At 44.6% G+C, this 15,934-nt stretch overlaps 1 protein-coding gene across 2 annotated transcripts in view; it reads right to left on the reverse strand.

Moving 5' to 3' along the window:
• Nucleotides 1-243: 243 nt before the first annotated feature.
• NUDT22 (nudix hydrolase 22) overlaps nt 244-15,934 on the reverse strand; it is a 43,191-nt gene continuing 27,500 nt past the window's right edge. For both annotated transcript variants that reach the window (XM_040329027.1, XM_040329028.1), the window contains exons 3-6: nt 9,791-9,898; nt 3,795-3,892; nt 3,618-3,711; nt 244-734 (exon numbers count right to left, since the gene is read on the reverse strand). In XM_040329027.1, coding sequence (XP_040184961.1) covers nt 633-734; nt 3,618-3,711; nt 3,795-3,892; nt 9,791-9,898 — 402 coding nt within the window. In that variant the 3' untranslated portion in view covers nt 244-632. The remainder of the gene's footprint in view (nt 735-3,617; nt 3,712-3,794; nt 3,893-9,790; nt 9,899-15,934) is intronic.

The raw sequence follows: 15,934 nt of genomic DNA on the forward strand, positions 1-15,934 counted from the left end.
AAAACACATCTGAAGTCTCCCAAAGGCATGTGGGAAAATGTGTTGTGGTCTGAGGAAACCAAGGTGTAACTTTTTTGGCTAGAATTCCAAAAGATATGTTTGGTGCGAAAATAACACTGCACATCACCAAAAGAACACCAGTGAAGCATGGTGGTGGCAGCATCATGCTTTGGGGGCTATTTTTCTTCAGCTGGAACAGGGTCCTTAGTCAAGGAAAATCAACAGCACTGAGATTCAACAAAGTTTAAAATAATGAAAGCAGTATTTTATTTAAAAAATGCCAATAAAAGGGTTTATTACACACAATGTTTTGGCAAATGAAATGTCAACTTACCTTACTTACTTCATTTTAAAACACAAGAACCGGAAAAAAACAATAGTATGAAACCGTCACAATTTAAAAGAGCCGATTTTATATGATCCCCTCACATTCCCTAAAACAGGCAGTGATCTCTTTATTTAAAAAAAAAAAAAAATCCTATGTAAAAGCTACACAAACGTTCATGTTTTATTTACAGGGTCCTTGATCATGACGAATGTTCGGCTTTATAAATTACTATAAAAGTTGTTGGATAAAATGAATAGATCTTCTCTACTTCAGACCATGGTATTTGAGTTGTCTCTAGCTCATCCTAGGATTGTTGTTCTCGTACTAAGAGATAAAGTTTCATACAACCCTTCGCTGAGGGACACAGCTCCTTCCACATTTCGGAGCTTTCGATGGCGAGCAGATCCTGTAAATCAATCACAAAATCGCTGCATCAGCAACAGAGCCTGATTACATCATTAAACCTTTTCAGATAAAGTGATCTGCGCTAATAAAAAGTCCATTAACATATGAAGAACATAACACTTGTAGCTAAAGAAAGCACTTAAAGTGGTGTAAACCTCAGATGTGAAATATGAACAAAGCATATCTCTACAGTGCCTTGAAAAAGTATTCATACCCCTTGAAATGTTCCCCATTTTGTCATGTTAAAAAAAAAAAAACAGTTCTGTTTTTGGTTGTATTTGTGATAGACCAACACAAAAGTGGCACATAATTGTGAAGTAGAAGGAAAATTATGAATGGTTTTCAATTTTTTTTACAAATAAATATCTGAAAAGTGTGGCGTGCATTTGTATTTGGCCCACTTTACTGCAAAAAACCCCAACTAAAGTCTAGTGGGGAAAAAAAATAAAAAAAATAAAAAAAAAATGTATCTTGCGCCAAATGTGCAATTAAACAAAGAATTAAACTAAATATGAGCTGCACCCCAAAAAAACAGTGGATACCACTGCTGCAAAGTGGATTCAAAAAACGGGTGAGTGCGCTAATAGCTAATAAATAGAACTATATCAAAAAATAAATAAATAAACAAACAGCAAGTGAAACACCAGCCTACCTAAAATAACCTAAATATCTTAAGGCGGACTCTGATCAAAGGGGAGGCCTCTGTGCGGACTCTGATCAAAGGGGAGGCCTCTGTGCGGACTCTGATCAAAGGGGAGGCCTCTGTGCGGACTCTGATCAAAGGGGAGGCCTCTGTGCGGACTCTTGTGATCATGAAAAATCGACTGTTTTCCTCGATCCATCACTTTTCCACACTCTGTGGGCCACTTGACTGGACTTGCCCCCCAGGCCTAAGGTTGCCAGCCCTCCCCTGCAGCCACCACATCCATTGATTGGCAAGCTGCAATATACAATTTTTTGGGGGTTTGGGTTTAATACAGCTTTAATGCATCAGTTGTAGGTATTGCAGCAACATACTTTTATGAAAAAAAAAAACAAAAAAAAAACACACAACACACACACACACACACACACACTACTTTTTTTTTCTAAAAAATGTAGGTAGGTGCAGGTAAATGTAAGCAGGCCTAGCTTGAAGCTAGGCCTTTTTGTTTTGGTCTGCGTTAGTTGGGAGTGGTTTAGAGAAGGCTGATGACTTACAGATAGCATCACTTCTTGGTTACCTCCCTCTTGCTTCTAGAAGAGAGGAGAGAGGTAGGGTTGTCTGAGGTGTTCCAAGGACCCATGACCAATCCCCAACTAGGATTGGCAGGGCTCCACTAATACCCAGAGTCAGCCTGGCTGGGGAGTTGTCGGCTGGAAGAACTGAGGATGGAGTACTAGGCTGTCGGGGGCCTTTGAGGGAGTTCCCCTATGCGGGGAGGGGGGTGACCTTGGGCCTGGGACTCGGGTACAGGAAGGATCCCTTCAGGAACGCATGAAGGATATGGACAGGAGGCACAGAGAGGAGTCAGAGGACAGCAGGAGCTAGTGCTGCCAGGCAAGTCTTCAGGGGGGAACCATCGATGTGTGTGTGAGGAGCCGGCAGGGCTGGTGAGTGACATGTGCCATCGGGAGGGCTGGAAAGATATGCCAGAGAGGACTGAGAGACAACAGTCAGAGCTGGGTGTGGAGCCAGTGAGGATTGCAATGTCATGGGCAGTGGAGTTGGGCAGCTGCAGCCAGGAAGGTTGGCAGGGCCCGAAGAGGGATTGTAGTCTCCCATAGGACAGCTAGCAGTAAAGATTTTCTATTCTATTTTTGCGAAACAAAAAGGGGTCCATGGTCCCTGCCTACAAATGGCAATTTATAGGGCCTGACCAGAGGATTTGCTAGGGGGGTGCGGTCCGCACCGGGTGACACCCGCTAGAGGGGTGACACCATCCCGTTTTTTTTTTTTTTTAGCTGACATGCCCAGCCTGCCCTGTGCAATCCCAGCCTGCCCTGTACCACCCCAGCCTGCTCTGTGCCACCCCAGCCTGCCCTGTGCCACCCCAGACTGCCCTGTACCACCCCAAACAGCCCTATACCACCCCAGCCTGCCCTGTACTCCCCCAAACAGCCCTGTACCACCCCAGCCTGCCCTGTACCACCCCAAACTTTCCCATGCCACCCCAACTTGCCCTGTACCACCCTAACTTGCCCTGTACCACCCCAATCTGCCCAATGCCACCCCAACCTTTCCCATGACATCCCAACTTGCCCTATGCCACCCCAACTTGCACTATACCACCTCAACATGCCCTATACCACCTTAACCTGTCCTATACCACCCCACTACACCAACCTGCCACTATACCACTCTATACTACCCTAACCTGCCACTATACTGCCCTATACTATCATTTACAGGGGCTGGTTTGGGGTGCGCCCCGTGCCCGTGCGCTGCCTGCTTGGTGCTGGGCAGCCTAGACAGAGGGGGGTGACACCATGTTTTACCGCACCGGGTGACACCAACCCTAGTGACGCCACTGGGCCTGACTAAGTTAGTGTTGGGCTGAACCATGTGCTAGCTGTGCCTGGAGTCAAGTATTGTGCAGGAGGAAGAGTGAGTGACAGTCTGCAAGCAAGTGTTGCAGTGTGCAGGAGGAGTGCTTGGTACAAAGAGTGTACATAGTTCTGTCTTAAGTTGACTGTTCGGCAATTGTACTGGGCATCCCATATATTCTCATCCCTATCCAAGTTCAAATCCCTCAAAAAAAAATAAAAGCATTTGGATTGTTCATTGACTCCAAGGTGATTGGGGAGTGAATGCCGGGCTGGACAGGGTGACAGGCGGACCACAACTTTCAGCAGCCCCTATACACAAACATTATACATTGTGGCAAGATTGCTCCATCTTTACCTCTCTGTCTAGAAAAAGAATATCTGTAGATTCCTGTGCCTCTGGTCCTCCCTCCAAGTACTTATCCTTCACTTCTTCTGAGGTCAGACTGCACCTGAGAAGTGACATTTCAGGTCAGTTGAAAAAGAACATAAAGAAGAGAGTAAATCACAATGGACACGTCAACAATGTGCTCACCTTACGTAGAATTCTGCACTTGGGCGCCCTGCACTTGTATGGTTACGGGCAATGCCAAGCAGAAGAGGTTCACTTAATGTAGACAAAGGTAAATTAACCTAAGGAAAAAGGAGAGGTTTTAATAAATTATGTAAACCATTTCTTATATTACATATAAATATTTTCTATTGCTATATCCATCTACTACAGCAACTCAGTGATTTCTGGGTGTCACAAGTTGACATCTTGTGGCCATAGTGAGTACTACAGCAGAGAATAGGACTATAAGAATTCCAGTGTATGTTTATTAATGTGGAACTTTACATTCTCAGTCAACATTGACTCATTTTTCATTCGTATGCTGCTAGTATTGGTAAATAGAAGACTTTTCCATCTAATAAAATAGATAATGAAAGCAAGTATATATCAATATATAAAAAGTGCAGCTCTGAATCATGAAAATATAAACACATATCAAAAATCATTGAATCAAAACATATAAAGTGCATTAACCGCTTCAGCCCCAGACCATTTTGGTGGTCAAAGACCGGGCCACTTTTTGCGATTCGGCACTGCGTCGCTTTAACTGACAATTGTGCGGCTGTACAACGTGGCTCCCAAACAAAATTGACATCCTTTTTTTTTACCACAAATAGAGCTTTCTTTTGGTGGTATTTGATCACCTCTGCGGTTTTTATTTTTTGCGCTATAAACAAAACAAGAGCGACAATTTTGAAAAAAAAAAAATGCAATATTTTTTACTTTTTATTATAATAAATGTCCCCAAAAAATATATATATAAAAAAAAAAAAAATTTCCACAGTTTAGTCAGATACAAAAAATAATTGCAATAAGCGTTTATTGATTGTTTGCGCAAAAGTTATAGCGTCTACAAAATAGGGGACTGTTTTATGGCATTTTTATTAATATATATATATATATATATATATATATATATATATATATATATACACACACACATACATACACACACATATATACACACTAGCTATGGCGGTGATCATCGGTTTTTATCGTGACTACGCCATTATGGCGGACACATCGGACACTTTTGACACCATTTTGGGATCATTGTAATTTTTACAGCGATCAGTGCTATAAAAATGCACAGATTACTCTAAAAATTACACTGGCAGTGAAGGGGTTAACCACTAGGTTAAGTCAGTACTAGGGAGCGATTCTTACTGTTAAGGGTCGTGGCTACATGTGACACATCACTGATGACCGTTCCCGATCACAGGGAACGATCATCAGTCACAGTGTCACTAGGCAGAATAGGGGGAATGCCTTGTTTACAAAGGCATTCCCCTGTTCTGCCATTGCCCACCGTAATTGCGGGCCTCCCAGGAACATCAAGTTCCCGGGACCTGCGGCCGCACTCGAGGCACATGCCCCCGGCGGCGTGAGCGCGCCCACTGGGCACCAGATTTAAAGGGACGTACCTGTATGCCAATATGCCTGCCTGTGCCATGTTGTCGATGTGCATCAGCGTGCGGCGGTTGGCAAGTGGTTAAACGTCCATTTACTAAAGTGCAAAAAAGTCTATATAAAAAAAAAAAAAAAAAAAATAATGAAAAATTCCACAAATGGATGTTGATTGATGAACAACTAAATGTCATTGAGAAATCCTATATGCAAAACAGGTATTAATAGGCAAATAAATAAATAATAAAAAAAGTGCATCTAATCGGGAATTTATTTTCCTTGAAATTAATTATCTGGCAAAGGGTCTCTAGAATTTGGACAGTACTTTACCAAAACTAAGCCCGCTTTGTCAAGACATGATTTAAAGCCTATTTAAAAAGGCTTTACGGCTTTAGGCTGACGAAGCCACATGGTTTTACGGGTGGCTGCAGAGCCAGGATCACATAAGTGTAATTAGTTTTGTACTCCTGTGACCCGTTTTTCAGCAGAGAGCGGACTAAAGTCCACTCTTTGCCAACATCACATCAACCCAACAATAGGAGTCTGTATCCACCAGGTTCCTGGACTAACACCCGTCTCAGCCTCTTAGCGAGCTGCTGAGAGCCTGAGACGGCCGCTCTGCCCCCTCCACAGCTCAGCGTCCAGTGAGCAAGGAGAAGCAGAGCGGAGAGCTACCGATTGACAGTCAGCAGCTCTCTGCTCGGGGAGCTGTGAGAACTGAGTCATCGGTGATGTTAGATCGCTCGGTTTCCAGTGCAGGGACGCCGGGGGACAGATGCAGCATCAGACCCGATGCTGCATCCACCTAGGCAAGTATGAAACTACTTACCTGACCCCTCGAAAAGTCCTGGGCTCGCTCCCGTCATCCTCCTCCATTCGAAGCCTGGCCGTTGAATGGCTGAGCTGCTATCAAATCACATCCAATTACGCGGCATGCCAGGGGATATAGCGGCGGCTATGGCTGCCGCTGTATCACGGGAGCGCGCCCGCAACAGCTCCACACTATGCAAGCTCGCTCGCATATCTATGTGGAGTTGTTGCAGGGAGGAGCCGAGACAGCTGCCGAGGGACCCCAGAAGACGTGGATCGGGGCCACTGTGTGCAAAACAAACTGCACAGTGTTGGTAAGTATAACATGTTTGTTATTTTAAAACAAAAAAAAAATGATTTCCTTTACGGACCCTTTAAGGGTGAAGGGCCCTAAACACTGACACCAGCGTCGGGTATGCAAATTAGCAGTTACGGCGATCCACGAAAATTTTTCCCGTTGTTACGTCGGCGCAAGTCGTAGATTCCCGTCGCAAAGTTAAGCAATGTTTTTCATTGCTTAACTTTACACCAGCCATGTTAAAGTATGGCCGTCGTTCCCGCGTCGCTTTTGAATTTTTTTTTTTTCCGGCGTAAGTACGTTACGGACGTCGCGATTCACAAACATGTCGCGCCGCCGTAATTTCGCGCAAAGCACGAAAATTTTGAATTGTAGCACATAGCTTATGAGGGAGTGCTACTTTCACTTTTTTGCCGTTTTTCATGTTTTGGAAAAAATGTTATGTCATTAAGTTTATAAAAGGTGTTGATGTCATATGAATATGATTTTGAGATGAGAGATTTTTTATATGTGTTTAAGCACCTAGGATTATGTTCACTTAAAACCAGAGGTTGGTCCTATAAATTAGGAAATCTGTTTTAAGCAATGCAAATACACACCTCCCCCCCCCCCCCCCCCCCCCATCAGCACTTACCATTGTGGGAACACAGGGCCAGATTCAGGTACAATTGCGGCGGCGCAACGTACCCCGTTTATGTTACACCGCCGCAAGTTTTCAGTCTAAGTGCCCGATCCACAAAGCACTTACCTGGAAACTTGCGGCGGTGTATCGTAAACACGTCCGGCGCAAGGCGGCCCAATTCAAATGGGGCGGGTACCATTTAAATTAGGCGCGCTCCCGCGCCGGACGTACTGCGCATGCTCCGTTCGCATTTTTCCCCCGACGTGCTTTGCGCGAAATTACGGCGGCGCGACGTGTTTGTGAATCGCGACGTCCGTAACGTACTTACGTCGGGAAAAAAAAAAATTCAAAAGCGACGCGGGAACGACGGCCATACTTTAACATGGCTGGTGTAAAGTTAAGCAATGAAAAACATTGCTTAACTTTGCGACGGGAATCTACGACTTGCGCCGACGTAACGACGGGAAAAATCTTCGTGGATCGCCGTAACTGCTAATTTGCATACCCGACGCTGGTTTACGACGCGAACTCCCCCCAGTGGCGGCCGAAGTATTCCATCCTAAGATCCGACGGTGAAATTCAATTACACCTGTCGGATCTTAGGGCTAGCTATGCGTAACTGATTCTATGAATCAGTCGCATAGTTAGAATGGCCCGTAAACAGAGATACGACGGCGTATCAGGAGATACACCGTCGTATCTCTTTTGTGAATCTGGCCCACTTTGGCAGCGTGCAGCACCATTTTTAATGATATAAAGCTTATTACAAGGATGCAAAAAGTATGTAAAAAAACAGAGCAAACAACATTTTGTGATGTTGCCTTTGTGTGCATTTAAATTCATTTCAGAGGAATTGAAAACATATATGTTTGAAAAATAGTTCAAAAAGCCTCATCAGAAAATCTGTTTCTTGGGGTCCATTGTGGAACACAGGAAGTCTTTACCTTTGGGTTATACTGCGCCTTCAGGGAAACCGGATACTGACAAAATTGTAGGTCTGGCCAGGATACCCTCTCCTACTATCAGCATGCCTCCATTTTTTTTATTATTAAAGTAGTACTAAGAGCAGCGAGCACAAAAATACTACCATCTTTCTCATCCATTGAGGTACACAGGAACCTTTGTGCAAAGGCAGTCCAACTGAGGGGTGGGCAACAAAGCAAACAATTGCCATCAGGCCCAAGATCAAAAATAAAAAAATAAAAAGGGGGGGGGGGCACCGCTTGGAGCTCAAAGAGCCACCTCAAGGATAGTACCACCCAGGGCCATCTTAATAGCATCATGGGCCCCTGGGCAAAGTAATGCTCTGGGGCCCCTACAATGGAGACATTGTGCTGGGGGGGATATCTAGGGTGAAGAGGGGTCAGAGTGCTGGGGGGACATCTGGGATGTAGAGGGGCAGCTCGGGATCATGGACAAGCTGCTTTGGGGAAAGGGCAAGGGCCCCCCATGCAGCTGAGGCCCCTGGGCAGTGCCCAGGTGTGCCCTCTCATTAAGACAGCCCTGGTACCACCCAATGCTGTCAGATGGGGCTGAAACATCCACCTGGTAGAACTTAGAGGACGTGAACAGAGGACCAAGTGACAACCTTGCCAATCTGGGAAATAGTTGCTTAATTTAAAAAAATCCCAGAGAATGCAAAGTATTATCCGATTGGATGAGATAAAGATTGTGACATCACCACCCTGCTTCTCCACCTTGTCCAATCAGAGAGCACATTGTCTAAAATTGAGAAAATGCAAAGTGTTCCCTGAATGGCTCTTGTGCCGAACAAGTGACCTTTTAAATTTTCAGAGCTGCAGGGCAGCCACTTAGCACATTATCCAGAAGCCAGTGGAGAGCACTATAATAGTGCCTCCTACAGAGATTTCCAGCTTCCATAAGGATTCTAGAGGTATGGCACATACATACTTACCTTGGCCCAAGCTATGTAGAAATTGCCACACCTAAAACTTCAGATTAAAGGGCCAGATTCACATAGACTAGCGGCGGCGTAACGTATCGTAGATCACCGCAAGTTTTCATCGCAAGTGCCTGATTCACAAAGCACTTGCAACGAAAACCTACGCTGGCGGCCTCCGGCGTAAGCCCGCGTATTTTAAAGGGGCGTGTGCCATTTAAATTAGGCGCGCTCCCGCGCCGGACCTACTGCGCATGCTCCGTTTCGAAATTCCCGCCGTGCTTTGCGCGAACTGACGTCATTTTTTCGAACGGCGACGTGCGTAGCGTACTTCCGTATTCCCGGACGTCTTACGCAAACGACGTGAATTTTTAAATTTCGACGCGGGAACGACGGCCATACTTTATACAGCACATACATGTGCTGATTAAAGTTAGGGCACCCAAAACGACGACTAACTTTGCGACGGGAAACTAGACTAGCAGCGACGTAGTGAACGCAAAAAAACGTCGTGGATCGCCGTAACTCCTAATTTGCATACCCGACGCTGGTTTACGGTGCGAACTCCCCCCAGCGGCACTGCATCCTAAGATCCGACAGTGTAAAACAATTACACCTGTCGGATCTTCTGGCTATATATGCATAACTGATTCTATGAATCAGTCGCATAGATACTCTGAGAGATACGACGGAGTATCTGAGATACTCCATCGTATCTCCTTTGTGAATCTGGCCCCAAGTTTGGACAGATTGGGGACCTCTGAAGGTATTTTTCTGCAGCATGCAACCCCCACTGGGGACTTCAAAGAAGTAATGTTCAAATGTTTTCCACCCCACATTTGTTTTTGTTTTGCTTGAAATAAATTAAGGATTGTGACTGGATGCTGATTAAAAAGTAACAAATTTATCAAGTGTATGTGGCAGCATTGCATATCAATTACCTCATCCCGTATTTCAGCCAGGATAGATGAGAAAAGCTCTCTGATGACCAGTTCTGGCTCCAAAACCTCCAAGCTCAGTTCTTCCTCGGGAACATTGGGAGCAACAGCCTAGTGAGAGAATGAATAAAAGAACAACATTTCAAAGCCCAACTGAACTTTCAGCTAAAGTAGCACTAAAAAATATATATATACATCATTTTTTATTTTGGATAGGAAAAGGGAAGGTAAATCTCATATTTTTTTTGTGATCCATGTTCCATTGGGGAGATTTCTCTGCACTTCCGGTTCCATAGCCAAAAACAGGAAGTAAGAAAAAATTCCGGTTTGTCACCATAACTAGTGTCCCCCATTGGAAGATATCCCCTCCAATGCTCTTCTGGGGACAACCCAAATTTTGTTTTACTTTCACTGTTGGGGATAATGGTAAAACAAAACAAACAGAGGGTGAATGTCCCCAACAGGGGCACAGAAAGCAATAGTATTTGTCAGGTGTTCCAATTACTCCCCAGTAGCGATGCACGATTAATCGTTAATCAAAATTGCGATCTTTTTCTTAGGGTTGTCCCGATACCACTTTTTTAAAGACAGAGTACAAGTACCGATACTTTTTTTTCTCCAAGTACTCGACGATACCGCTTCTTTTTTTTAATTTCATGTGACTGTATTTTTTTTTTTTTTACAATTTGTTTTTTTTTTTTTTTTTTGGGGGGGGGGGGGGGTAGGGACAGTGTCAAACCCTGTACACATGGCCGGGAACCCCGTCAGGAAAAAAACGTCGGATTTCCCGACGGGATTCCTGGCAAACTTGCCTTGCAAAGCTGTGCATACCGACGGCCACTCAAAAGAACCGCCATTCTTTTGAATGTCAAGAACGCGATGACGTCATCGACTACGACGAGCCGACGGTCGTCAAATTCGATGACGTCGTCGCCATCTTGTTACATCCCACACTAACCTTGTATCTAGGTTTACCTGGGACAGGTAAGCATACAGACGACCGGTTTTCTCGGCAGGAAACACTCTGCCGGGAAAAGAGAGCGCAGGTTCTCTATTTTTCCCGGGCAGATGGTCCGTTTAAGACCCCTGATATCTCACCAAAGCCCCCCAACAGGGCTGTTAAAAAAAAAAAAAATTCATGTGCAAAGTCTAGTAGGTTCCCTTTCTGCCCCCATGTGACAAATGCCCCCATGTGACAAATATCCCCCAAAGTATTTCGAGCAAATACAGAAGTCCTGTATTTTGTTGGGGCTTTGAGTGAAATGGTGCAGGGAAAGTAGCTGGATGCAGCTTATGGTGCCCGTCTTGCAACAAACCACTTTTCCTAGCAAGACCATAATGCACACATTCATGTTATTGCATTTCTAGGTTTAGGTTTTTGAAAGAATACTCCATCAAAATGGATAGATCAGTTTTGGGTGGGCAGAAGTGTTATGCGTTTATTATGTATGAAGAAGAACCCATAAGGGAAGACACTACAAGGCCGATTTACTAAAGGATTTGAGAATGTTCACACAGTTTGTGCAATCCTGCACATCAAACAAGTAAACTGGGATTTTATTTTCACATGATTGAATAATTCTAATAAATCTTAGTGGTTATAAAGCCTTAGGATTTTTCACCTTGCATTCTATGCATCAAGTTGAAAAACCTTCTGTGCCGGAGCTCCCACCAGCCTGATCCAATCCAGCAATGTGCACAAGAGCAGTGGCTCATGCCGCCATCTCCCTCCTGATTGGGCAGATTGATAGCACCCCTGTGACATGGGAGCTGGGGGGTGGGGTCGAGTCCCGCTGTCTGTGCTACCTGACACAGCAGTGGGGCTCAGGAGCGAGCTTGCACGGGTGCCCCCCATGAAAAAGCAGCTTTTGGTGGGGGTTGCTCTGTCCCAGATAGTAAGGATAACTTGCCACAAAACTTGTGGCAGTGTTGAATTGCAAGTCTGCTCCACATTTTCCCTGGCAAGTTGTACACTTGCAGAGCACATGAAGCACACAGTTCTAGTTGACACTAGCAAATTTGTGTAGCAAGTCTCTAGCAAGAGCAAAGTTGCAGTGGCGAGTCTACAGCAAGAGCTCTGCAAGTCACAGTGACCCCTGTGGTGGGATGACTACTGCACAGCATAACTGAACCAGAGCTTGCAGCAGACTTGCAGAATGTTTGGAAAGAAAGTTGATGTGGAGTCATGCAATGCGGACTTGCTGCAATTGTGAAACAAACTTGTGAAGCCTGGCAAGTCTAGCAATAGCTTAGCAAGTCATTTTCAAACGTGCAGCTCAACTGATTGCTAAAGCATTGCACAGAGCAGGCAATTATAGACAGACAGGTTTGTTATTTTATTTATTTTTTAAAACATGGAGGATTTATATCACTTTAAGCTGGCCATACATCAATTGCACATTTCATTCAGTATGTGGGCCCTTTTGCCTTGCTAGAAAATGTTTCCAATCGATAAGCCGTTAACCACTTAACCCCCGGACCATATTGCTGGTCAAAGACCAGAGCACTTTTTGCGATTCGGCACTGCGTCGCTTTAACTGACAATTGCGCAGTTGTGGCGACGTGGCTCCCAAACAAAATTGATGTCCTTTTTTTCCCCACAAATAGAGCTTTCTTTTGGTGGTATTTGATCACCTCTGCGGTTTTTATTTTTTGCTCTATAAACAAAAATAGATCGACAATTTGGAAAAAAAATGAATATTTTTTAAGTAAAACGGGGGGCTAGGGGGCCAGACACTGCAAGGTGTTTTTTCATCTTAATGCATAGGATGCATTAAAGTGAAAAAACACAAGGGTTTAAAGCCCCTTTAACCACTTAACCCCCGGACCATTTTGCTGGTCAAAGACCAGGCCGCTTTTTGCGGTTCGGTACTGCGTCGCTTTAACTGACAATTGTGCGGTCGTGCGTTGTGGCTCCCAAACAAAATTGACGTACTTTTTTCCCCCACTAATAGAGCTTTCTTTTGGTGGTATTTGATCACCTCTGCGGTTTTTAGTTTTTGTGCTATAAACAAAAATAGATCGACAATTTTGAAAAAAAAATGAATATTTTTTACTTTTCGCTATAATAAATATCCCCCAAAAAGATATAAAAAAAAACATTTTTTTCCCTCAGTTTAGGCCGATACGTATTCTTCTACATATTTTTCTTAAAAAAAAAAAAAAAAATATGATATGATATTGATTGATTGATATGCGCAAAAGTTATAGAGTTTACAAAATAGGGGGTATTTTTATGTAATTTTTATTAATATTTATTTTTTACTAGTAATGGCGGCGATCAGCGATTTTTTTTTTGGTACTGCGACATTATGGCGGACACTTTTGATACATTGGCATTTGTATAGCGATCGGTGCTATAAAAATTCATTGGATTACTATTACACTAGGGGGTGGGGAAGGGGTCAAGTATGTTCCCTGGGTGTGTTCTAACTGTAGGTGGCCTCACTAGGGGAAATGACTGATCGCTGTTCATACATTGTATGAACAGAAGATCAGCATTTCTCTCCCTGACAGGACCGGGAGCTGTGTGTTTAACGAGCAATCGTGGGTGCCCGGCGATGATCGCGCACGGGGGTCGGGGGCGAGGGGGGCACACGCGCGCCTCCAGCGGCACGCACGCGCCCCTAGTGGCCTGCAGGAGAGCCGACGTTATATTACGTTCTCTCGCGCAGGGGAGCCAACCTGCCGCCGTAAAACAACGGCAAGTGGTTAAAGACCACTGGCAGAAAAAAAAAAAAAAAAAAAGGGTATTGCCAGCTTTACACAATTGTGTGAACATTTTCAAATCCTTTAGTTAAAAGAGGAACTACAGGAAAACAGGAAGTGGGCTGTATAAGATATTTACTGGCAGAAAAAAAATATATATATATGTTTTACTATCCATAGTTAAAACAACAAGGGCAGAAGATTTAATAGATGGAAAAAAAAAAAAAAAATGGATTGAAGTTCCGCTTTAATCAGCCTAAATCTCTTTGCCTCGGAATGGCAGAGGGAAGTTGATGGTATCTGGGAATGCTGGTAGGAAGATCATACTGGAGGAGTCTGCCAAAGATGGGGAAGAAACAATGCAAAGCATTGCAACAGCTGCTTGTAGCTTTTTGTTAAAAGGGATTGTAAAGGTTTGTTTTTTATTTTCTAAATAGGTTCCTTTAAAGCTAGTGCATTGTTGGTTCACTTACCTTTTCCTTCGATTTCCCTTCTAAATGTTTTTTTCTTTGTCTGAATTTCTTACTTCCTGTTCCTCCTCAGTAAGCTTGCCCCCATCATCCGAGCCGTTCTGTCTGGGGGTTGGTCAGCGTGCTCCCCCCCTCCCTTGGGACTACATCACTGCAGGGAGATGCTGTGTTCCCACTGTGGTCCCAAGGGAGGGGGGGGGGGGGAGCACGCTGACCAACCCCCAGACAGAACGGCTCGGATGATGGGGGCAAGCTTACTGAGGAGGAACAGGAAGTAAGAAATTCAGACAAAGAAAAAAACATTTAGAAGGGAAATCGAAGGAAAAGGTAAGTGAACCAACAATGCACTGGCTTAAAGGGAACCTATTTAGTAGTGGTGAAATGGATCACCGTTGATCCGTGATCCGAACGGGTCACCCCCTTCTGATCAGCACACACTGTGTGCGGCCATCTTGGTACACCGGTGGCGGCCCTCCTCTCTGTTTACACCCACAGAGGAGGAGAAGCCCGCACTCCTGGGACACACACACCGCTGGCAGTCATACTGATGGGGGGTGTCTGTACTACTAGGGGGGTGTCTGTACTACTAGGGCGGTGTATAGTTGGTGGGGGGGGGGGGTGACACCATCCCTAGTGACGCCACTGCAGTGGGGGAGATGTGGATATTAGTGGGGAGATGTTAAGATATTGCAGTGGGGGGGGGGGGGGTGGATATTAGTGGGGAGATGTGGATATTACAGTGAGGGGGATATTTTATTTTTTTGCCGATCCGAACAATGATCCGATGCGTGACTCTTATCCGAGGAACGATCCGAACGGTGAGTTTTTTTTTATCCGTTGCACCCCTACTATTTAGAAAATAAAACCCCTTTTACCACTTAACGCCCGCCGCACGACTATTTACGTCCGCAAAATGGCACGGACAGGCAGATGGGCGTATATATACGTCCTTGCCTTTGCGCGGGTGCGATCGGGACCCCCTCCACTGCGTGCGGATTCCCTCTGGGAGCGATCCGGGACGACGGCGCGGCTATTCGTTTATAGCTGCTCCGTCGCGATCGGTCCCCGGTACTGAAGAACGGGGAGAGCCGCGTGTAAACACGGCTTCCCCGTGCTTCACTGTGGCGGCGCATCAATCGTGTCATCCCCTTTATAGGGGAGACACAATCGTTGACGTCAGACTTACAGCCACACCCCCCTACTGTTGTAAACACACACTAGGTGAACCCTAACTCCTACAGCGCCACCTGTGGTTAACTCCCAAACTGCAACTGTCATTTTCACAATAAACAATGCAATTTAAATGCATTTTTTGCTGTGAAAATGACAATGGTCCCAAAAATGTGTCAAAATTGTCCGAAGTGTCCGCCATAATGTCGCAGTCACGAAAAAAAAAACCGCTGATCGCCGCCATTAGTAGTAAAAAAAAAAAAAATTAATAAAAATGCAATAAAAATATCCCCTATTTTGTAAACGCTATAAATTTTGCGCAAACCAATCGATAAACGCTTATTGCGATTTTTTTTACCAAAAATAGGTAGAAGAATACGTATCGGCCTAAACTGAGGAAATTTTTTTTTTTATATATGTTTTTGGGGGATATTTATTATAGCAAAAAGTAAAAAATATTGCATTTTTTTCAAAATTGTCGCTCTATTTTTGTTTATAGCGCAAAAAATAAAAAACCGCAGAGGTGATCAAATACCACCAAAAGAAAGCTCTATTTGTGGGGGAAAAAGGACGCCAATTTTGTTTGGGAGCCACGTCGCACGACCGCGCAATTGTCTGTTAAAGCAACGCAGTGCCGAATCGCAAAACCTGGCCTGGGCATTTAGCTGCCTAAAGGTCCGGGGCTTAAGTGGTTAAAGGAAACCTATTTAATAGTGGTGAAACGGATCACCGTTGATCCGTGATCCGAATGGGTCAACCCCTTCGGATCAGTACACACTGTGATCCGCGGATTGCCGCC

Source organism: Rana temporaria, chromosome 11 (genome assembly GCF_905171775.1).
Source record: "Rana temporaria chromosome 11, aRanTem1.1, whole genome shotgun sequence".
Taxonomy (NCBI): Eukaryota; Metazoa; Chordata; class Amphibia; order Anura; family Ranidae; genus Rana; species Rana temporaria.